At 41.0% G+C, this 25,195-nt stretch overlaps 1 protein-coding gene across 2 annotated transcripts in view; it reads right to left on the bottom strand.

Annotated features, from left to right (window-relative positions):
* Window positions 1-25,195, bottom strand: part of Stk32a (serine/threonine kinase 32A) — a 116,220-nt gene that overhangs the window by 4,126 nt on the left and 86,899 nt on the right. For both annotated transcript variants that reach the window (XM_031365591.1, XM_031365592.1), the window contains 7 exons: window positions 25,074-25,111; window positions 17,111-17,200; window positions 9,566-9,663; window positions 4,195-4,311; window positions 2,716-2,841; window positions 1,168-1,296; window positions 174-238 (listed from right to left, as the gene is read on the bottom strand). In XM_031365591.1, coding sequence (XP_031221451.1) covers window positions 174-238; window positions 1,168-1,296; window positions 2,716-2,841; window positions 4,195-4,311; window positions 9,566-9,663; window positions 17,111-17,200; window positions 25,074-25,111 — 663 coding nt within the window. The remainder of the gene's footprint in view (window positions 1-173; window positions 239-1,167; window positions 1,297-2,715; window positions 2,842-4,194; window positions 4,312-9,565; window positions 9,664-17,110; window positions 17,201-25,073; window positions 25,112-25,195) is intronic.

Here is a 25,195-nt window from a genome sequence, read left to right as displayed (position 1 = left end):
AAATAAAAAAAAAAAAAGAAGGCTCCTGCAATTTCAAAATCTTTAACCTGAACTTGCATCCTTTTTTATCATCAGAAAAATAAAAACTTAAAAATATACGAAGTCTCTGCAAATAAAAATCTGCCTATATGATATCACTTTAAGCTGCTGGTCTCCACCCCAGAGTTACTTACTTTTCTCTGTTGAAGATTATAAATTCTTTCTGAACAGCGTCAAGATGCTCTTGAAGAAGGCACGTCTTCAAGGGGAACAAAACAAAGAAACAGAGGCATACTTAGCTGACACACAGGGACCTCAAATGGCCAATAACCCATAGAGTATTCAGTGAGCAACATGGATTGAGGAAGTCCTGTTTGCAGATGCACAAAGATTACAAGAGGATGACAGGAGAGGAAGCTCCCTCCTTAGCCCCTGGGATGGTTTGTGTATGCTCAGCCCAGGGAGTGGCACTATTAGAAGGTGTGGCCCTGTTGGAGTAGGTATGTCACTGTGGGTGTGGGCTTTAAGACCCTCATCCTAGATGCCTGGAAGCCACTATTCTGCTAGCAGTCTTTAGATGAAGGTGTAGAACTCTTGGCTCCTCTTGCACCATGCCTGCCCGGATGCTGCCATGCTCCCACCTTGATGATAATGGACTGAATCTCTGAGCCTGTAAGCCAGCCCCAATTAAATGTTGTCCTTCAAAGAGTTGCCTTGGTCATGGTGTCTGTTCCAGCAGTAAAACCCTAAGACAGCTCCCAACCCTGGGCTCTTGCTCTATGAGAATTAGGTACAATGCTTTTGGAACTCTGGAATACATATATATTCTCACTCCCAGCTTCTATGAGAAAGTGCAGGTTAATAAAACTTCACCACTAACACAGTAGAGGTCTCTGAGAGGAATCCTGCACGTGCACCTTCAGCAACCTATACCATACCTGCCGAAGACCAGATGGGAAATGATGACTATATTTTTTAAATCCTGGGAACCTGTCTTCTGGCTGCTGCTTGCTGCTGTAGCACAGAGGTGAAGCCCAAGAACCTAATGGCCACTGTAGCTGTGCCTCCATTATTATAAGCCCCCAGCAGGAGCAGCATCAGGCAGGAGCAGGCTTCTGAGATGTCCTCCCACTCCCGGCAGCTCTGGAATGAACATCACTTTCCTGAACTTGGTGGGAGCCTACCTACCTGAGAGGAGTCACTTTTCCTCATTTCCTTCTCCTTTTTAGCCAGGCGCTTCTTTTTCTTGTGAAGAGGCTTGGACTCCAAAATCATTTCTTCCAGTTCAAAAGTGGGGTCACAGTTGAGCCTGCCTTTCTGTAAAGAGGAAAGTGGGGCTCAGTCCTCAGATCCCTGCATCATTCCTAAGACATAGATAGAAGCCTAACACAGAGAGGAATGAATAGTCCTGATGGGGTAGCCCAAGAGTAATAACTTGGGCTCTCCCTCTGAGGATTGATAGCATGTAATGCCAGCATGAATTTTTTTACATTCTTTGATTGTATAATTTAGTTAAGTTTACAAATATCTAACTATCCCTAGGCAAGTAAAGAAGCAGAGCATATTAAAATAATATTTCTAAGGTTTGGAATTCTGGGCTTCTCAGTAGATCAGAATCATGGCCACCGCTTGGTCATCTTCCAAGGCCAACATCTAGATTTCAATATCAGGATTTCTGAATGTGAGGCCAAGAATTTGCTGCTTGATAAATTCTCCAGATGAGTCAGATTTACAGAAAGGCCTATCAGGTGAAGCTTCTCATAGGGAGTCAGGAGTAGCTAAAAGAAGGAAGGCGGTGTCTATAGCAGGTGGTACCCAGGGTTCCCCCATAGTCATGCGTCAGCCATGCATCCATTTACAAACCTCACCTCACTTTCCTGTTACTCACTAAAGCAGGCCCTGGCACACTGGAATGCCACCACACTGTTCTTCCTTCTACTGAGCTTTCACCCGACACCCTAACTGGGCACCTTATCCAGCTGTTCACTGAAACAGCCATGGGCCCATGTCCCCAGGACAAGTGCCTTGCTTGGACTTGAACAGAAATCCCAGATTTCATTCTACAAGCCTCTGCAGGAGCACATCACTCTTGCCAATGTTCCTGTATCCTGTAGTAGAATTCGAATACCAGGGAAAGAAGAGGAGAGAGGAGCTTCAGAAGGGCTCCAGCCTAAGGTTTATCCAGCAGTATGCCATGGGATACAATATCCCTTGTTTGGGTACTTGATAATGGAAATTATTTCTCTGTAACTATTAGGTTATATTTATGCATTTATTTATTTGTTTATTTATTTTTTTTATTGTTCTGAAAACTATAGATCAGTACAATAAAACTAACAAAGTAAGAGGAATGATCCTGGAGTTTTCCCACTAACCAACTCATAGATCTCAATGGACATGAAAGATTACCTCTTTGCAAGAAGAAAAACAATTCTTTTCAATGAGCATATTTCTGAGAGTGAGCATATTTCCGGATGACTAGAACCACTTACAGAACAATGCCTGGGTAAAGCCTAGAAGCCCAGATGTTGATAGCTTGCCTAGCTCCTTGCCAATCATGTGACTTTGGGTCTTCAACTTACCCCACATATGCCTCCATTTTCTCCTCTATAAAGCTAGTATAAGGGTGTTTCCACATTACTGGTATGATCATCAAGTGAGACTCTGGATAGACGTGTACACAGAGCAGTGTGGACGGAGTGTGGGCACTATTTGGGCTTGTGAAGTTTGACTCACGGTTGGAACGAAGCCTGGGATGAGCCTCTTCTGCAGGACTGCTTCCCAGTTCATGTCACTCATGTAAGGGAAGTTCTGAATGTCAGTCAAGTGAGAAAAGCGTTGGTCTGGATTAGGTTCAAGCAGCTGCCAATGAAATATAAGCACTTTTATTACTATGAAGCCCAGACAGGTGGACCAAGAAAAAAGTCCCCACTAAATGTTCTAAACTGAGAGTCTGATGGGAATCCCTTGTAACAGAAATTGAGCCAGTGGTTTGTCAAGACAGTGATCCCTTCTCCTACCCCCATGCAAATCAGGCGGAGTATGTATGGTTTGCAATAACACTAGAAGTCAGGTTGGCAATACGATGAGTATAAATGGTTTGTATCAGGAATTAGAAAGAACTTCCCTCCCTGAGTCCCAACTGGGCCAGCCTATTTTCTAAACCTCCACTTACCAAGCTCAAATCATGAAGAAACAGTTTGAAGTGAACATTGCTTTGCAGAGCTAAGACCTGAAGCTGTGCTTTTCAAATGACATAAAATGGCCGCTAATTCTTTTTTCTTTCTAATTTTCTTCTATTTATGACCCATCCAAGCCAATATGTGGTCTTACTGTACTTGGCTCACATGCGTTTCCAGACCACATACAACACACGACTTTAGTTTAATAGCAGCCAGACATTCCCTACCCAAGGAGACACATCCATTGACCACGAGACAAGGTAGTGTTGACAGAGCAGTTTGTTTCAAAGTGCTTTGCTCAATTTCTATACTTACAATGGAATTGTTTAGGGTACTGTATGGACCACAGTCATCGAACCACACTAAGATGTGCTGATCTCTGGGAAGGTGCTAGAAGAACTTAAGGCAGGAAGCAGGGACCCAGGAGGAGAGAGTAGCATGTGTGAAGCCTCGTGGTTATGTGATGGTGAGGAGTGAGAGGAGAAGGCAAAACAAAGCCAAAGGAGCAAAAGGATGACGGAATTCACAAGGCTCGAAGGGCAGTTTATAAGCACTGTATCACACAATTTAGCTTGATCTTTGTTTGAAGAGCAATGGGAAGATGCTGACATAAGGAAAGGAGAATAGTAGTGAGAGGAGTGGCAGACGCATGCAACAAACCAGAAAAGGCATGATGGCAACTGGATCAGGGAGACAGCCAGGGCAATGAAGAGCAGTGACAGCAACAATGGCTACACTGAAAGTGTAAACCTAGGAAGTGGTGATGGACTAGAAACAGAAATAACAAGTGCACCCTGGTTGGCTTGCATAAGTGGGTGAAGGGACCAGTTGTTGGCAGAGAGACCACTGAAAGAAGCCCAAAATATATAATGAAATCAAGAATTACAGTCTGGATACAATGAGATTGAGAAGGCTTTGAAGCATCTGAAGAGATTTATTTTTTAGGTTGAGTTAAGAAAGCCATGTATCTGAGTTTGAGTGGGGGTTATCGGGTTTTCTGGACTTCCTCCTAGCATGCTTTCTTCAGTCTCACCTTTTTAAGAAGGGATACCATCTCTTGTGACCAGGCAGAAGGGTAAGTTACAATTGCTGTCTCAAACATGTTCACAATTTCCTTGCTGGAAGTACTGGAGCGAATGTGATATGGTCTCTTAAGGGAGAAAAAGAGAAAGAGCCTTCATTTTCACAGGTCAAAGGGGAAAAAAATTGCAAGTATTTACAAGGTGAACTTTGAAACAACAAAACCTCAACAAGAACCCCTTCAAGCTGTTTGACAGGGAGTCATATGGACTACGATAGAATTAAAGAAATGTCTCGGATGTTTTTCATCAAAATATCCTAAGTTTTAAGAACTTGTTATTTTGTAGATCCAAACAAAATATTTCAGTAGATTGAGCCAGTTTCTGACACACTGATTTCAAACTGTTTTATATATAACTTTTAGGTGTGTCTATATAAAAGGTAAATACCAAATAGAACCTTAAATTACTATATAAAGTTGATTACAAATTACAGATTTACAGATTTTACAAATTACAAAATTACAGATCCATAATTTTCCCATAGTCTCCTAGTAATTTATCTGAAATACAATGAAAGCTAGGTGTTGTGGCTTGTGCTTATAATCCCAGCACTCAGGAGGGGAGGTAGGAAGATCAGGAGTTCAAGACTGGCTTCAGCTACATAACAAGTTCAAAACCAGCCTGGGATATCTGAGAGTGAAGCTCTAAAACAAAGAACCACGCACACACATACATACAAACACATGCACACATACACACACATGCATACACACACACACACATACATACACACATACACACGCATACATACACACATATGCACACATATACACATATGCATACACACATACACACACATACATACACATACATGCACACATACATACATATGCATACACACATACATATACACATACACATACATATATACACACACATACATACACACACATACACATACATACACATACACACAATCAAAAAAACATAAAACAAAACAAAACTGGATAAAAACTAAAAGCATAAGGAGAAACTTAAGAATAGAAAATTGCTCAGAAATATCAACTCCAGTGTTGAATATTCTGATCCAATAAAGTACATAGTGGAGAATGTTAAGTAACAACAACAAAACTTTTCTAGAATAATCAGGGTCATCTATGGCTGCCAAGGACCAGCCTTGGCTTAGAGAGGGGTTCTGAGAGAAGGGTGCCTGGTAAGCATTGAAAACAAACTGCTTGAAGTCAAATCATGGGTCCAAGCTGAGGACCTGTTTTGCTCAAGACACCTTTTTAGATTGCTGGTTTAAGTTTTGCTCTCTCTGGAGATCTCCAGATAGCTTTTTTTTTTTTTTTTTAATTTTTGCTATTTAAAAAACAATTGGCTAGCTCATCTCTTGCAAATCATAAGCCCAGTCTTTTATTTTACATATCAGTTCAGACATATCAGAATAGTAAAAAGGAAAAAGAAAAAGAATTAAAAGCCAAAATGAAATACATATGAAAATCTCATTTGGAAACTCGTTACTGACTACCCTACTCCAAAAACTAAAAAATAAAAATAAAATGTGTGTATGTTTTGTTCTTGTTTCTGTTTGTTTGTTTCTATGTAAAAAAAAAAAAAAAAAAAAAGCTAGTGACGATTTACATGTGTTCACCGGAGGCCAGCCTTTATAAACAGTAATTTCTCTACTGGGCTTTCCTGTGTTCTAGAGAAACTGTAAGCAACTTAAAGCCAGAGTGGATACTATGTGCACAGGGACAGAACTTCCACATTACATTAATCACAGGACAGTTAATGTGTGTGTACACATTTATCACATGACTGCCCTTTTCCAGATGTTTAAGTAATGGATGATGGATGAGCTAAATTGGAGGAAGGGGAAGTGTTTGTTCTTCCCAGTAGTCAATTAAAAGGTTTTATAATGTAATCCTGTGCTAGAGCTCTGAGGTCAGAAGGATTTGGATGCTAAACCAGTTTGTTCATTCTCTGAACCTTCAGTTCCTTCATGTGCAAGATGGTGCTAGTTCATTGCCACAATGAACTACTGTCACAGGTTGCTGGCAAAACCAGTGGAGATAATCCAGGGAGAGTTCTCTCTGGCATGGCTTGTGGCTAGCCAACAACAATGATGGCGTATATCAAAGAACCTTTAAATATGCTGCCAATCAAGAGGGAAACTATACCAAGAATGAGTGTGTCAAAGGTAAAATGTGAGATGCCAGCAAATGGTGACTCATGATGGTGTTGCAAGGACAGAATGAAATAGTGGATTGGCACAAGCCTGTCATCCAGTCCCAGAGCTCAGGAACTAGAGGCAAGAGGATGGTGAGCTTGAAGTTAGCCTGGGCTACGTAGTGACTCTGTCTCCCTAAGAGAACACAGAGAATTGCAGCATAGATTCTCTGAGGTCTATACAGAATGGTAAGACCAGAGCGGAATGGTAAGGCTTTGCCTTTCAGGGCTCGAGACAGAGATGACACAGGGGTTAGTGTTTAAAGTCAGAGCCAGCCAGAGGACAGCTAAGCTCCGAGGACTTGTCAGACACAGCTCCACTAGTGCATCCCTGTAGTTTACCTACGATGATACTTGTAACTAAATGTTGCTGTTTCCTTTCTTCTGATTAATGCTGTCTTGCAATGTAAGCCTGTCCCATCTTTTAGTAACTCCTTCCTAGAATGTGTCAAAGTTGATGTATTGCTCCTTCACAGATTTAATGCTGTGAATTAGTATTGATCAAAAATTACAGAGTGGATAATATTAAATGATGCAAAAGATATATCCTATTTTTAATGAATCAATATTCTGATCACATGGGATAGGAAACAAAATTTATATGCCTGGAAATATTTGTAAGGTAATGTATTTACAAAATGGATTTAATTATGAAAGTAAAATACACTGAGGTGTTATCATATAGAAAGTTATATATTTGTGTACATATGATACATATCATATATATTATTATATAATATATGTATACACAATATGTATTTATAGTTAATATATACATATATTTATAAACATATATATAATTGTCTCAATAGAAAGCTAAAGTATTATTTATGTTTTGAAATTGCTAAGTATCTGAAGATGCTTTATTGTTATGAAAATAGAAAGATTTGGGAGTTAGTACAACACTGTCAGGGATTTTTTTTGTTTTTGTTCTGTGTGTTTGCTGGTGCAGATTTTATTTTTGTTTGTTTTAATTTTCTATTTTTAAATTCTTCTGAGTTACATAATTCCCCCCTCCCATTTGCCCTCTAAGTCCACCCATACACACCCCACTGCCAGCGTAAGCCATAAATATTTATTCTCATACCTACAGCTAAGTATAGTTCTCTCATCCCTCATTAAGAACATTTTTCTTTGCAAGAGGTGGGAACCATTACAGAAAACTACAACCAGTCAAAATGCAGAGTTGTGGAGCCAGGTCCCAACTGATATATCTACAGCACAACTTCTGTACCTAAGGACCAGGGATCACTATACAAGAAGTGTGACTGCTCTGGGCTACTGATATAAAAATGCAAAAGAAGTGAGATGAATTACAGTTGAAAATTATTGAGAAAAAATAAGGAAGCAGAAAAGTTGCAAGTCTGGATTCTATTCATAACATAAAATAAGGCAAAGAAGACAAAACAACAACAACAAAAAAAACAGAAGAAAAAAATTTTAAAGGACAAAATATAAGCTCATAGAGGTGTCTAATTTTGAAAAGAACATGAAAGATAAGGCTGGACGACCAATTGATAAGGAAATGCTGCTTGTAAGCCATAGGTTTGCAGGACAAGTCAGAGGTGGAGGTGGGATTATACCAGCAGAGTGTTTAAGTTAAAGGTTACAGAGGGCGGGCTGGAATGAAGAAAAGGTGTCACCCAGCTGAACATCTTCTGTTCCATCTTTATGGTGAAAGAGAACTAGCTGGACTTTGTTGTTTTGAATTTGGTACCCCTTCCTACTTTCTTATTTGTCTCCTCTTGGGTGGGACCTTCTAACCTATGTCTGGGTCCATCATTTTGGAAACAACATGATTTGTCTGGCTTCACAGGGGTCCCTGCTGGATGGGAATTCTGCTTCTGCCTGGGGATGAATCATGGCCTGAGTCCCATCCATACTGGGTTTGGATGATATTCAGATGACTCGAGACACTAGAGATGATGTTGGAAGGAGAAACTGTTATTGCTACTGGAATATATTGAATATTTTACGTGGCTTTTGGGGGACCAAGAGAGAAAAGAATGTCCCTCACACAGAGTCCTGTGTTGGAGTTCTAATGCTTAGTGACACAGAAACTATGGCAGACAGTTTGAGACAGGTTGTCTCCTAGTGGTACATTCCGACCAATAAATGATCTCTCTCTTTCTCCTTTACTTTCATGTCCTCTCTCCCTCCTTACCTTCTCCTCCCCCTCCTCCCCTCCCCTTCCTTTCTCTGTCTTGTGAGGACACAAGAACCACAACTTTCTGACTCTGACTTGGTCTTCCGGATTCTTCAACCATGAGAAAATAAATATTTTAAGTTACCTAGTTCTCAGTGTGCTATTTTGGTAGGCTGGGCTAAGAGAAAAACCTTAGGTGGAGGAGAGCAATGGTATCTGAATTCCGTATTAGTTTGTAAACTTTGTATAAAATATAGTTTTTATTATTTTTCTTTGATATTCTTTTTTTTTTCTAGAGAAGAGTTTCTTGTTTGAGAAACATTTCCATTGACAAGGACACTATTCAAGTTTCCAAAGAACTCATACACAGCAGCCACATAAGACAAGAGACAATCAAGATAGAGCCCAAGTTGTCTGGTGCCTACAACTCACACTTATTTGAACATGTCTATCTGAATTGGAGCTCCATCCAGCGACTGCAAAAATGATTTTCTTTAAACAGACAGGCTTATTTACCCAAGGTAGTGAGGTATATTGATTTCCCTTCACCAGAAGTTTTTTATATCCATATTATTAACTTACCTGTGTAATTAATATTAAGTGACAGATTTGGTGACACATATGGATTAACCTTGCCGGAGATCTCAAGGGGGTATTATTAACTCCAGACAGTGTAGGTGTTTTCTGATTTCAAACAAACTGCTTGGTTTTAGCAAACAATGCGTTCTTTCATTCTGAATAGAATCTGAAGGGGCCAGAGAGATGGCTTAGTCATTAAAAGCACTTGCCCCGCTTGTGAAGGGCCTGGGTATGGTTCACAAGACCTTTTCACAGACACCTTGTTTCAGGGGATCCAATGCCCTCTCTTGGCCTGAGTGGGTACTGCAAGCATGCATGTGGGGTTCATTTACATACTCAGGGCACACATACATACACACAAACAAGCAGATTTTAAAAACTTTTTTTCCCTAGAATAATAAGAAAAGGGTGTGGTTGTACTGTACCCGGCCTCTCAGCAGTTCGTAAGCTGTCACCCCCAGGGACCACCAGTCGACAGCAAAGGAGTAGCCTGTGTCCTTCCTAGAGCTGAACATCTCCGGTGCTGCGGGGGATGGGAGTGTGGGGGTGGGGGGACACAAAGAAGGTCAGTTCCACTCCCTGAGACGCCAATCAATCTATTTTCCCAACACATTCTCCCAAAGGAGAATTAGCAGCTTGAAAGGTGTAAATACTTTCCCGGATGTTTATTATCCTTTGGTAGATTGCTCACAGCAGGCAACATTTTCTTTCTTTCTTTTTTTTTTTTCCTCTCTCAGCAGCCCCATTCATCAGCTAACAAGAACAGCCATACTCAGGCCTTAATGGACAAATTTCTCTCTTATTTAGATCGTGAGCCTCTGACATTGTAGGTCCTATTGGGCCTCACATGAACGGCTAACTCTGAAACAAAGAGAGCTGGGGGGCACCCCAGGAAGTTTAATGCTTTGAATATATCCTTGGGACATTTATACTTTGTAAGTATAGATTCTGAGTTGACTGTCCTAGAAAGTACAGTCACCATTAACTGAACCTTCAGAGAGTACCCCCTCAGGCCTTCTTTAAGCACTTCGCCATACCTTTCTAAGAAAACTACGTAGGTCCTAAATGTTAGAACAGGGGAGACAAAGGCTGGACAAGCATGGGTTTGGGGCTGTTGCTCACTGGGGCACACGCAGTGTCTAGTTCAAAGCCTGACACCCACAGTCAGTAGACAGAAGTTTATCGCACAGATGAGTGGACACTGAAACCAGACCTGTGGTCATTAACTCTGCAGCTGTGCTGGGTTCAAATGTCGCCTCTACTACCTGCTGTGCCCATGAGCGAGTAAGTTGGCACAGGCAAGATCAGCATACAAAAACAAGAAAACCTCTTCATCAGTTCAGAAATGAAATGAATGAATGCATGTCCAAAGGCCAACATAGCGTGTATCACTTGCAAAGTACAAAAAACAAACAGACAAAAAAAAAAAAAAAAAAAAAAAAAAAAAAAAAAAAAAAAAAAACCAACCACCAAACAAACAAACAAACAAAAACCCAGAAATGAATGTCCATAGTAAGTAAAGAAATGGCCTAGTCCAAAGGTACACAGAATTGATGCCAAGCCTCCTGCGGTAAGGTACCGATGCTGGACTAAGGACATCCTGAGGACATGGGATCTGTAGACTCAAGCCTGCTTGTCTGTGCATTTGAGTTCTGACTAAATTTTTATGGGCAGCTTCCTGTTACAAGTGTAGACCATGGGCATCCTTATGCTCAGGACTCTAAGAGCTTCTCGCTGGAGGACTAAGTGGGTCTGGAGCCCTGGTGATTTCGTGTTTCACACATCACGGTGTCCTTTCTACCAGTCCCAAGTCACAGTGCTGCTGGGGAGATAAGGGCCCTAACCTGCTCCCACTCCCAGCTGGAAGCTCCCAGATAGAATGGACTGGATTTTTTGTGTTCCTTTTTCAGTATTGTACCCAAATCATCTCCAAGGAGACGGGTGTCAAGCACTGCACTTAGAAGACATCCAGACAATTTGGAGGCATGGCAGAGGCACTGCTCTTAGAAAACTGCCAAGTGAAATAAGCATTACTCCATGAAAGCAGAATCCTCTACCATATCAGATGATCCTGGAAAGAGAGGCGACTATTATTTTGTTGTTGTTTACATTTTCCACTGCGAGGGAGTATTTCTACCTTCTTGTCTCCTATGTCTTCTGTTTTCAAACTTGGAGGCAGCTGTGTAGGCATCCCTTTATTAACCAAATATTCATGGTGTGCTAAGCACTGAGCAATTATGTTGGGAGTTTAAGAGCAAAAAAACCCACAACATTTTTAAGCCCTCAAAGATGCAGAGTAAGATGCTGAAGCGCGTTCTCTGATTCTTTGAGAAGATGCCCTGCTCCTGAGAGGAGCCAAACAGAACTGGAAAGACACCCCTTTTCCTCCAAATAGACTTGGGGTGAGGGGAGAGGGCTTTTGTGTGCAACTTTTTTCTTTTTTAAGAGCCTTTCAACATAGACATTCAGAAAGTGTCTGAAACATAAGAGAAACGAGAAAGTATTCAGAAGCCAGCATCCCTCTAACTATCACACGCATTGAGAATTACAATCTTGCTCCCACCACTGCACTCTGCCCTGTCCAGCCTGCCTGGAACTCACTATCCGGAATGATAATGGAGTAATTGTTTACCGTAATATATGAATTTCTAAACAACAGTTTAATTTCGCCTATACTCTATATACCTTCCCAGGGGCCATAAACGAGTAGGCTGACAGAGTGGCTAGCTGCCTAGCTATTTACAAAAGCTGTTTCAAGCAATGATAGTGAGGGAAGCATTAACGAAATAAAATGAGGGGGAAAGGAAGGAAAACATTCTTGCATTCTATCAAGACAAACGCTCGGCTCTGTAGTCACTGCTGTCTTGCTTTTATAGTGCAGTCTTTGTTTGGATTTATCCAAATTACCAGGCACGTTTACTTTGAATTGAATGCTACTACAATAAATATATGGTAATTTACGTACCTGTCCCATTGTAGATGACTGTTCGGGTGATTTTCAATTTGGGAGTGTTACAAACAGTGCTGTGTTGCCCATTCCTGGGCCAGTATGATCCTGTGCCTTTACTGATGTTGTCAGCGTGGGGTCCGCTGGGTGTGCATTTCATACAGATAAGGCCAAGCTGCTCACCAAAGGGCTGTGTGTTCACACCCAGACCAGGGGCCAAAGGCCCTTTCCTTCAACCGTCTTCCCCACACTTGCACTGACTTGTTGCAGGGCCCATCTGACTTCATTGCAATTTAAAATGAATCTCCACTGACTACTAATACGCTTGCTATATTTTATATGTCTAATTGGGTTTTGGATCATCATCATCTGATGTGTTCAGAGCTTAAAGCTGTAGATATTGGGCTTTTGCCAGGATGTAAGGAAAAACCCCCACCAATAATTCTATAAGGTAATGAAAACAACTCACAAGATTTTACAGAAATGATCCCAAATCTCATCCTTGAGGAAAAAAATGTGTAAATGATGCATTTTGGGGGGGGGGACATAAACAGGAAAAAAAACCCATATATCCCATATGTTAACTTAGATTATAAACTTATAATAAAGCAGCAGCTGATTGAGACAGAAACAGGTACTTACACCCAACCATTGGACCCCTATGGTTGAATTAGGGGAAGGATTGAAGAAGCTGAATGGGAGAGTGACTGACCCCATAGGAAGACCTGCATTCTCAACTAACCCAGATCTTAGGGAGCTCCCAGAGATTGAGCCACCAACCAGGAACATAAACAGGGCAGGTCTGAGGCCCCTGGCACATATGTAGTAGAGGTCTACCTGGTCTAGACTCAATGGGAGAAGATGTGCTTTATCCCCAAGAGACTTGAGGCCACAGGTAAAGGGGAGTTTTTTGGGGGGCATCCTATTGGAGGTAAGGGTGAGGAGAAATAGTATGAGAAACTGTGGGAGGAGACACCGAGATGGGGGAGCAGTGAGTGGAATGTAAATTAAAAAATAAAATAAAATGAAATAAAGTTATGGTAATTAATACCCAAAGCCCAAGAGTACCAATGCTAGTATATGAAGTTATGTAAATGATGATGAATGATTTTCAAATCAGCGTGGAAGAGGTGTGATTTTTACATAGAATTTCCAAATAATAACCTAACAAAAATAAAGGTCCTTAGTGAAATACTTGTTCAGTGAAAGTAGTGTTGAATTGGTATTAGGTCAAAATGGATAGAATAATATGTAAGATCTGGGAATAAGAGAATCTAGGTAGAAATAATAGCATACATAGCAGAAGCCCTGGAGTAAGTCCACAGTTATCCCTGAGAGACAGGGCATGGGCTACACGCACCAGGCCTTGGGCAAGAGTCCTAGCCCTCCACACAAATGTGAACAGTTTGATCATACTAATAAGAAGTCAGTGGGCAAAAGCAAGGGGATTGCTGCACCTTCAAAGTCTATGTTACGTCGTAAGTTCCAGGCCAGCCAGAGCAACATGGAGGGACTGTGCATCAAAAACAGTGAATTTCAACACTAACAAATCAAGGAGACAGGGTCCTTCTGTACCAATCAGACAACAACTATCCATGCTAGGACCTAGTATTCAGCAATAGAGGAAATGAGACACATCATTGTCTTCCATTGTGATCTACAGAACACACCAAGAACTTTAGTTCTATTTACTGACGTGGAAAAATTGATAGTGTTAGTTGTCAGACAAGACTCAGACTCTGTGGGCAGAGGGAAGAGGGCATCATTTCCAGCAGAGGTGTGTTAACTGACTTGAACCGAGGGCATCAGCTGGCTTAAACTAGTGCTTCTCAACCTTCCTAATGCTGAGACTCTTTACTGTAGACCCTCAGGTTGTGTGGACCCCAACCATCACATTATTTTCATGGCCATTTCATAACTGTCATTTTGGAGTGTTGTGAATAACAATGTAAATATCTGATATTCAGGATACCTAATACATGAAAAGGTCATTTCCCTCCTGAAGGGGGCTCAACCCATAGGTTGAGAGCCACTGGCTTAGACCATGCTCTTAGTTCCTCCTTGGACCTGTTTCCTAACTGATCAGAGTGGCCACTTCGAGAGTGGAAGGAGCAACTGTTATTGTCATATAGGGTTGTTTTTAGAGTCCGTGACCCAAGTCTTGTTCCCGGAATGTACCCAGCTTGCCAGCAAATGTCAGTCATTGTACCATTATCACTGCTGTCCCCCCAAATGTTCCAGGCTAAATGTTTCTAGATTCAGATTTAATTTCATGCTCTGTCAATCCCTTGCTCTATGGCTATGATCATATGATTTCCTCTTTGGGTTGGATGTTTTTAATATACGAATAAAAATAGTAGCAGTATCTACCTCACAAGATTGTTTCGGTGATGCAATAAATATTAAAGACCTCATAAAGCATCTGCGACATGGTAAGTGGTCACTACACGATAGCAATTGCTGTAACCTTTATTTATTACAAAGAAGCTTAGTCTAATCTAGCTTCTAGAACTGTAAAGATAAATGTGTTGTCCACAGAACATGTTTAATAAGTATTACAATTGCCCATTAAAAACGTGAAAGTGGGCCAGTGCCTGACCTCGTGCCTAGATTCCAATTTATTAGTTTTACTATATGAATTGCTAGAAATGATGACTGTGAAAAATTAAATTATACAGATATATACTTAAAATGGCTGAAGAAAGGAGAGACAGGTGTCCCCCCTGTTACTTCTGTCTCCATGGAAATCATCCCTAGGAACCTCAGATGCACTCTTTCTGATTTGGCGCCAAGAAAATAGCCTATAATGTGGAAACCCAGGAAACCTGGGGAACAAACTGGACAGAGCAGCAGGCCTGGATATTCCCTTTTATCACTTGATTGCCATGGGTTTCAGGAAGAAAAATGGTCTGAATTCTATGTGCCAAGCATTTTAGAAGTGACAAAAGAGATTTATTCCCCCCACCGGTCATTGAAAGCCATGAAATCTGCAGTTGTTCAAATGTTACATGAAATAAGGCTCATTTTTATTTTTCCAGAGACAATCTTGTGGTGGCCTTTTATGTAAGAGTCCCCCTCCCCTTGTCTTTCATCACAGGGAGGAAAGAGAATAAACTGAAAGGGGAATTGAAAAGTGACATTGCTCTTCTCCATCTTTCGAGTTCAGACATTTTTCTATGAAATTCTCTGAGCATATCTAGCCTGTACCATTCATTCTACCCTTTACAAATCCCCTTCCGTTTCAGCAGCTTTGAGATCTTAACTAATTAAGAGAGTTGCAAAGTGAGAAAGTGGATTTCCTTCTTCTATCATCTGCTAGCAATCCTGCATTGTTTAATGTCTCCCTTTATCTGGTTGGTATCCCACTCTCATCTCACCAATAGCTTATCAACCATCAAGACCTAATAAATTTTAATCTCTTTGGTTATCATAATGTTTCAAATATCTTTTAAAAAAAATCCAGTACGGTCAATTTTGAAAAGTGGTCTCTGAGAGCTCACTCACCCATCACTCCAGGCTGGATATTTTTACACCTCAGTGTAGAGATGCAGGACTGGGCTGGCTCTTAGAGTTCTCCATCTCTTGTTTCCTGGCAAATACTGGTTTTGTTTAGACATGTAAGAGGGGATCATGGAGTCTTCCTGCAAGTATGATGAGTCTGCTCCAGGGTTGGCAGAGCTTATCAACTCAACTTTCACAGTAGTAACCTAATGGCTTTCTAAGTCTGAAGGTTTCAGGGGACTCACTCTGAGAGAGTCTGGTGCAGTTAGTCTGTACCATGATGGTTGGCATCTCCAGTAAGCCATACAGATGTAAACCTCCCTTTTAAACTCTGACCCCACAATGAAGGTACCTTATGAAGCTTGACCACAGGTTCAAACTAGTTCCACCAAACACAGTCAAGTTCCATCTCCACTGCTAAGACTTGACTCCATGGTCAACAAGCCCCCAGGAACAACTAGGGTCTGTTAACTCAGGAATCAGCTTGCCCAGCATACAGGCAGACATCTAACCCAAGTCCGAATCTTAGGATCTTGCTCTTACTGCCAACCCAACAATTGACAGATAATTATGAGTATTAAATCACATCCTTAGGAATGATATGGGAAGGGGATGCATTCCATGACTGTGAGAACTGCATGCCCTCTGATAAATAGTTCTCTTTATTTTACAGAGTGGAGACAGGGCACAGCAAGGTCTACTGACATAGTGTCTCTCTGCAGACAAAAGCACTAGCGTATGAAGTTGGAATTTGTAGCTGATTTGTTGCTACGATTAAATGTACATTTTATGGGCTGTTGGACTCCTAGCCCTACATTGTTAATCACCCCTTTGTGAGTTCTTAATCATCAAGGGAATAAAAACAGTTCCACAAATCACTGTAAAAGAAAAGGCATGCAAATAGCAGAACAATCCTTAGGCATGACCTATTCCTCTTTTACAATAAGCTAATAGATGAGACTGTTATGAAAATGAAATGGAAGCTAATCCCATAACTAGGAAGATGGTTTGAAAATTTTAATGCATTGCACATGTGTCTAGTATTATTTCAAAAACACTGAAGGTACTAAACTTGTCATACTTATTACTGATTCTGTTTTATTTGTTTTGTATCCTCTCCTACTGGCATGTAAGTTACACGAGGTAGAGAGATTATGGATGTTGCTTGTTGATGGGTCACTGTCATCTCAAAACCCTTCCACAAGTAATTAGTCATTGACTAAATTCATACTTTTTCTCAGAAACAGATGCACAAGGTCATATAATAACATTTGCAGAATGTGACTGATGTCCCATGTGAATCAAGTTCATCCCATGTAGCTTGCTAATGCAGAAGCCTCAACCTCTCACTTCAGACCCATTAAATCAATAGTCCCCACATAAAGCCAACCAGAAAGGAGCTTGTCAGCTCCACATCTAAGTCCTTCTAGATTCGACCTGCAGCGAGTGGTATCTAGAAGAATCAGAAACAAAAGATCTGTTCTTACAAACAGAAAGCACTTGTGAAGCTGCTCGTACCCACCCATGTATGGCTTGGTGCCAGCTACGGTGGTGATCCGAGTCTCCTTGGGCAGCAGGGCAGCAATGTTGAAGTCTGTGATGTGCACATGCCCTATGGAGAGGGGAAGGCCAGGAGAATGTTAAATCCCTTCAACCAAGAAGAACAGCCATACATCTAACCGAAAAGACCTGGATGTTTAGCCTGCTCGTTCTGGTATGCTAGCTGCAACTGAGTACAGGCAATAAAAACTCCCTTCTTCCAGCCTCAAGGCCAATGAAGTCTTAAACCAGCAGAACCGCAGCAGCCAGAACATGATATGCAGCCATTAGTCTCTGACTATAAACTTGTAGTTCAGCCTCAGACTATTTGAAATTTGGTGGATGAGTTCATGCTCCACGAGCTCTTCTGTGTATTATGGTCTGCTGGCTCCAGTCTAGACTATTTACTCTGTGCATACCATGCAGGATACAGATTTAGTCTTGAAAAGCACCCCAATTCTCATGATCTCTTATGGGATCTTTAAAAATATAAGTAAAATTACTATATGCTTGCCTGGATATGGATATGTATTTTTCTGTTGCTGCTGTTCTTGTTTTTTTTTTTTTTTTTTTTTTTTTTTTTTTTTTTTTTTTTTTTTTTTTTAAGACACCACTTGTATGAATGAGCCAGACAGGGAAGGTTGGGTTCAGTGACCTCTAACAAAGTAAGTTCTATCGAGGCAAAATTCAGATTTTTCTTTAAAAGGATTGGAGTCTAAGAGACATGGTCTGTGTCCAGACCTCTGCCTCTCCCCGACAAGTAGTAGACATTAAGCCCTTTTTCTACACTGAGCCTAAAACTTCCTTTATTAAGAAATAAAGAACAGAAGTAAGGGGAAGGATTGAAGGAGCTCTAGGAATCAAAGACACCACAAGAAGATCTACAGTGATAACTAACCTGGGCTCATGGGTGCTTACAGAGACTGAACCAATAACAAGAACATGCACAGGCTGGACCTAGGTCACTGAAACATGTGGAGCAAATGTGCAGCTTGGTCTTCATGTGGGTTCCCTAACAGTTGGAATGGGGGCTGTCTCTGTCTCCATTGACTGCCTTTGGATCCCCTTCCCCTAGCTAGGCCTTACTGAGACAGGATGCATTCAGTCCTGATGAGACTTAATATGCCAGGGTGGGTTGGTGCCTAGGAGTAGGCCTCCCCTTCTCTAAGGAGAGTCTCTAAGGATAAAGGGAGGAGTGAATTGGAGAGGGGGTGTGGGAGGTTGGGACTGGGAGGAGAGGAGGAAGGGGGACTGCGATGGGAATGTAAAACGAATAAATAGGTTAATAAAAACATTAAAAATGGGTAGGTTAAATGATAGCTAGGGCCTCTGTAGGTTACGACACACAGCAGCAAAATGGGTCTTTTGAGGTCATAACACACAGCAATAAAATGTACGTGAAGTGCTTAAGGTTTTGTAGGAAGTACATCTTACATAAATATTGTTCCAGGGTTCCTCCATTTATGTCTGGAAGGAAGAAAAGGGAAGCGCAGGAAACTCAGGCCAACAAACCCGTTATGTTAGCTGTTGGCACAACAGTTATCTGCCTTCCTGGGAGTGGGAGGTGCTGGCATTTCCATTTCCAGATGTCTGCTGCTTTGATGAGATGGCATGACAGAGGGAATAGCGCCTGATTCTCCTGCCAGGGTCCCTACTCCCAACTCCTCCCTGCAAACCTCACAGTCTGCTTCTGGTAGCATCTAGCCCATGGCTAAGGAAGACTCTATCGCCATCAACATGGTTCTGTTTTGTGCAGAAAACACTTCTTTTTGTTTGGAGAATATTTGCATAAGGTAAAATCAGCATTAATCAAATTGAAAGTTTAAAGTATTCTTGTCCAAGTGACACCAACGAACGGCATCAGCAGCTCTCCTTAACATTGTCTCGGTTTCTTTTTCATCTACTTCTCTATAGCTTATGCTCCAAATATTAGACACTTTTGTAACTCCATGCAAATTAAGTGGGCCTGAAACTGTCACTGTCATGAGCCTGTTCTCTGGAGTCGGAATGCATGGCATTAAGTCTGGTCTCCCACCCTTACCTTGGACAAGTCCCCGATGCTCTCTGACTATATTCTTCTTACCAGGTAAGTTTATAGGAAACTGAAAGCCAATAGTGACCTTGGAAGACCTAGTCCAGCACCAGCATTGTGGAAAATCACTATCAGAAACTAAAGTATACTTTTTACAAAACACATAATGCCTGTGTCTCACTCCACTGCAACTACAACTGGAGTGACAGGAAAGCTTGGCGCCTGCACTGGAAACAGGGAACTCTAAAAGGACCATCAGGAGCATCCAGGCCTGGATCCCTTTCCTGAAACCTGAGGCTGGTTTCCATTATCAGTTCAAAGGTTCCATAGACTTGAGTTGAAGGGGAATGTAAAGGATGCTTTGACACGCCCAGTTCCTGGAGCCTGTTCTTCAGTGAGAAGCATCAGCATGACTCAGGAACTTGGAAGAAACACAAAACTCTGAACCTCTCCTAATGTATGGATCAGAAACACTAAGGTTCATGGCCCAGTGCTTAAACATACCCTTCAGATGACTGTGACATCAGAGGGAGTTTGACAGCATCGCTTTGAAAGAAGACCTGGATCAGTGCAATAGTGAGACCACTGTTTCAGGCAAACGAACAAACGAACAAAAAGAAGCACACCAACAAACAAAACCACCTGGTCACCACTGTTAATTTTCTGCACAGCTTGGCTGAATGAATGCTGACTAGTTATTTTAACCATCAATATTTGCATGACTCCTTCAGAGTTCAAGATCTTGTCCCAGTTTGTCCCAGCAAAGTGGTCCCTGTTGTATAGGTGACTGACTGACTAGCTTGCGGCAAAGTTCCTAGGACCCAGAAGTGGCAGAATTGGAGTTAAGATCTAGAGGCTGTTTTAGGATTGAAACTTTTCTCTAGTGACACATTGGTTCCTATTCTGAATCTCCCAAAATGCTGTGTGTTCTGTCACAAAACCAGAGGACTGAGTAACTTGAAGCAAGTTCATTTTGATTAACTAAGACATTTCCCCCTGCAGGAATTGAGAAAGAACAGGAGAAAATTATGTGAGGCCTAGGATTTATGGGAGCTCTAGCCGACTGCCATTAACAACTTTCCAGGGCCATCCACGATGCTGAACCTCCGTTCTCAAGGTTGCTTCTCTCCGGAGCTCTTGCTTTCCCTGCCAGGCTCTCTCCTGTGCTAGGAAGATGACATCCAAGGGTGGGCTCACTGTGACGGGACTGAAGGAATGAGGACTTCCCTCGAGACGGAGGGGATTGGACGCCTTCTTCCACAATCCAGTCCTCCAAGCAACTCCTGGAATAAAGTTTCTTAACACCAGGACGATAGAGACACCAGAGTTATTAAGGCTTTGCTATGGAGCTTATCTGGGCATTGTAAGATGTTTGATATAAGCTTCTCTGGTACAAGAATTTCCTGACCTAGATACCTGGGGGAGGGTTTCACTTTGGACGGCTTAGTAATCTCAACTCATTTTACAGGGCTGCTGAGTTCAGCTACCACTGTTGTTAGCTATATTCGTCTTCACTGTGGCTCTGCTAAGTCTGGGACGCTTTCTACCAACACATTTCTCTAGGACATTATATTTAATCCACTGATGCAGGCCATAATTATTAAAATGCTCCCATTTACAGATGTTTGCAGTATATCCAGTACACTTTTCCTATGATGTTAGATGTTCTCCACATTAGCTAAGACATGGTCATTGTTATCTGGGGCCACATGTACCAGCCTACATCTACAATAGGACATCTTCTTGATTTTTCAGCACCTGTTGGACTCTGCATGGAGAAAGTTGATAAGATAAAAAGCTCTTTTCTTTCTCACTCTCAAGACTGAACTGTTAAAAAATATGCTTCCGGACCGTGAGCTGTGATTCATCCAAGACCTGCTGCCATATTGGTTCTGAAGTAGTATAAGTGAGATATCTGTGGGGAGCAATAACTTCCATGCTCAAAATGAAAAACATTTTTTATGTCAAATGGTGCACTGTGGAAAGAGTCTTCATCTTGGGTGATCTCACATAAATGTCACTCTTGGCTGGCGAAGATGAACAATATGAATCATTAGTATAAAACGAACGTTTAGCCTGCTACTGAGCTCAGGTGAATTAAGATATCCGCTAAATGATATATACAACACTCATTTGAAAGGAGAAGCACAGGGGATGCATGTAAGAAAAATTACACAGCTGCCCTCCACAGCTGCTAAAATCTCCAGGCCTGGGGTGAAATATTGAAAATGTGGCAGTAGAGATGATTCAAGCATCATCTCTCAGAGGTACATGGAAAAACCAGAGCAGCTGCTGCTCCAAAGGGCAGGCATCCATTCCACTGGTTCTCAGGGAAACAAGTACATCAGGAGCTGGGGAATTCAGTCACTTACGAACAACGAATTTTGGTTCAGGAACAGTGTTGAAGTCTTAGGTTTTTTTGTTTGTTTGTTTGTTTGTTTTTGGTTTTTTGTAATCTAAATAAAAATTACTTCAAAACAAGCATTTTCTCTAGAAAAGGATCCCTGGGATAGTGTTTACAGAATGTATCCCGGATTTTCTGTTTGTCTGCCCCTATTTTATACTCATTTCCAGATAATTTTTTTCTTTTATTAAAAGCAACAATTCCAAATGGGAGTTCAGAGTGGGAATACAATGTAGTTGTTGTTGTTATTGTTGTTGTTGTTGTTGCTGCTGCTGTTGTTGTTGCTGTTGTTGTTATTCACACTTAAATCTTGAAGCCACAGGAATGAAAAGGAGCACTGGAGATTACTCATCGTCTGAGACACTGGAACTTTCCCCAGGAAGACTGCGGAGACATTTTCCACACCTCAAGCCACAAAGTCCTGACCAGAAGGAAAGTATCAAGAACAGTGACCTAAGACAACTCTCCAAGTGAATGAAGCCAGACCGGACCATGACATGTGAAGGTGTTTGAAGATTAAGGATAGCTGATCTTGTTTAAATTCAGGATTCAATAAGAAACAAAGGATCTTTTATACATCACATCTTGAGACTCAAAGTAATTCTCTGAGGAAGATTAGTAAGCACTTAATTTTCATATACTCTACCCATAGAAATCTTGACTATGATACAAGCTGTTCTACACAAAGCCACACAATATTAACACAGTCCTTGTTCAGCTCTGAAAGCTTCTACAGTCTCATGGAAGTCATGTTTCCAGTTGGTTCTAAGAGGGTTTTCTTTATTTTGTTATGGTTGGCATTGCAGCATTGGTTGGCATCATCGCCACTGTTAGGTCAATGTTTGTAATGACCCCAGGATGTAAATATGCTTGTTTTCCAAAGGGACAAAGGCTCAGAAACTGTTTAAGGCACCATCACCAAACTCTAAGAGCCACTGAGTAGTCAAGTGGGTTTTAAAGCAATCTGGTTCTGGCATGCATACTTTAAACAACACTATATAGTCAAGTGTTAGGCTCTCTGTGGGTTTAAACTTGAAGATTAATGGACTCACTTGCTTTCTTCCTCATCTATAATCACCAATTTCCAAGAAAAAAATAATGATGAGGAGGAGGAGGTAAAATGAAGGACAACAGGATGAAGTATGTTCTAACAACCAAGATTAAAACTGGAATGGAAATGCTTCCCAGGGTAAAGTCTACTCAGAGCCTTTCCAAATGAAGTGACAGGAATTCTTGCCTAAGGGCAGCTGTCTGTCAAGAAAGGTAAGAAACAAACCAGCACTGGCTCTGCTTGGCCAGCCATGTTTTCCAGAAATCATGGTGGCACAGAATTGCTTTTTGGTTAAATTACAAAGGAAAAAAAAAACCTGTGTAAGCTTCCCTTCTCTTCAGTTATAAAGATGCATAGAGTGTATATAAAGTGTATTTAAAGCAGGCATGGGAGGATCATGCCTCCCATAGAAGGCTGGAGGAGCTGGTGTTCTCATGAAGGTCACCTTCATGCTAAGTCTCACCATTGCTCACATTTCTGAGGCTCAGAAATGTGTTCCAAAATGTCAGAAGCTATAAAGTTAAGGAAATAAGACATCAGAAGGAAGTGGGGGGAAAAATCCCTTCAGACAGACCATAAATAAGTAACGACTGTGCCCTTGGAGATCAGGGGTCATCCACAAAGGTGTTTCTTAGCTCTCTGAGCTAGAGTGGGACTGGGAAAAATCAAGTTTCAATTTAAGTAAGCAAATAAATAACAAGGAATAAATAATACTTGAAGTTACATTTCTAATTGCAAATCCTGTTTATTGAATAAGTGGAATAAATAAGGATCTTCACAGGTTTAGCTTTGCTTTGCAGATTTTCAACACAGAACAAGGATAAAGCCACTACTGTTGAATCAGACAAGGGAGCTGAGTGACCTGGGACTCTACGTGGCTTGAGTCACACAGAATACTTCTCTAACAATGCACCTAGTTACCCAGGACCCCCACCTGCCTCTGTCTGTGTGTACACCTGCTTCAATCAATGAAGTGGGTTGTTCCTTGATGATCATATAGCAATACTTCTACTTGAATATATTTTAAGACATAGTAAGGAATGAGGGAGGCAGAAACATTGGCCCCAAACTGGTTTAGGACTCATGTACATTACAGTAAATGGATCCTCCAAATGAGCTTTTAGGTAAAATGTCCTATTTACTATCTTATGCTTTGCAAAATTGGGCATGCATGTTATTAGGATCAAATGCAGTGTGGGAAAGGACATTCACACTAAACAAGGGTTTACATCACTCAAGCCTATCAAACAAACTAGAAAGACCCTACTCCTAGCAACCAACTCTTTCCCCTGGGTCCTATAACAAAAAGACTCAAAACAATAACTGGAGCTCTTGAACACTCTAGCTCCAGCAAGCCTGCTACTTTGCACTGTATCCTCCACTGTCTTGAAATAAAAATGTTTTGCCATCTGTGTGCACTTTTTCAGTTATCTTAGTGAGTTGTCCAGAACCTGGAAATACTTATTGTCAACAGTGCCCATCAGAAGCACTCTCCCATTTATACCATGAAAGCTGTTCATCATATAGGATTCCTTGACGTAGGGCACATAAATACAAACAGACATTGTAAGATGTTGAGAAGAGAGCTGGGGAGATGTCTCCGTGGTTAAGAGCAATTGCTGCTCTTTAAGAAGACCGAGGTTTAACAGGCAACATCAACATGAGGTTCACAGCAATCTGCAACTCTAGTCCCAGGCAACAGTATGCCTTCTTAAGACCTGGCAGTGCACACACATGGTGCACAGACATACACACAGGCAAAACACTAATACGCATAAAATTGAAAAAGTTTTAAACATGCTAAAAAGAGACTCTGTGTGTTTCATTATATTGGCAAAAGCTTGTATCTAACAGGAGCTCTTAAACTCTAGGCATCCACAACCCCCTATTGCCACTTTCCTCTATCAATATATCTGGGTCCCTTAATACCATTTTTGAATTATTTTTGCATAATTACATTATACTTTTTCTTTAAGCTCCTTTATCTTCTTAACTGAAAAATTTTGAATGTAAGACTTGATAGCTCTTCTGTAAATGCAGAAGGAATCTGCCTTCATAAAGTGCAAAGCAAGAAAGGATACACTGACAAGGTCATCTCAGGTGCTCAGCAGGTACTATTACCTGGCAAATGCTCTATGTTTGGACAGACAATACCTTTCCATGAAAGATATTAAAAAAAAAAAACTAGTACTGAAACAAACACAAATACTTTTCTGGAAGAGATGTAGTACTGGAAGAAAATGACTTTCTCATTATATAAATTCAATGTTATTCAAGAATCTATTGTTCGATTAGTCAATTGTTATAAAATTTCCCTATCTCACCACTCTTACACACAGATGAAGTCTGTATACAGAAATATGTGTTCATATACATATACATGTCAAATGAATCAAGCTAGGGTAATCAGTGTGCTATATACCTGCATAGAGATGATTACAAGCAAATCATTTACTTACCATGTTCATCAAGTAAAATATTGTCAGGTTTCATATCCCTAGAGGAGGAAATAGGAAAAGACAAAGTTGTTTATAATAAAACAAACAGAGCCAATGAATACAGTAAAAGCAAAAATGCTCAA

The sequence above is a fragment of the Mastomys coucha genome, unplaced genomic scaffold (genome assembly GCF_008632895.1).
Source record: "Mastomys coucha isolate ucsf_1 unplaced genomic scaffold, UCSF_Mcou_1 pScaffold13, whole genome shotgun sequence".
Taxonomy (NCBI): Eukaryota; Metazoa; Chordata; class Mammalia; order Rodentia; family Muridae; genus Mastomys; species Mastomys coucha.
The sequence above is the reverse complement of the archived record's forward strand: the minus strand, read 5'-3'. Positions and strand labels throughout refer to the sequence as shown.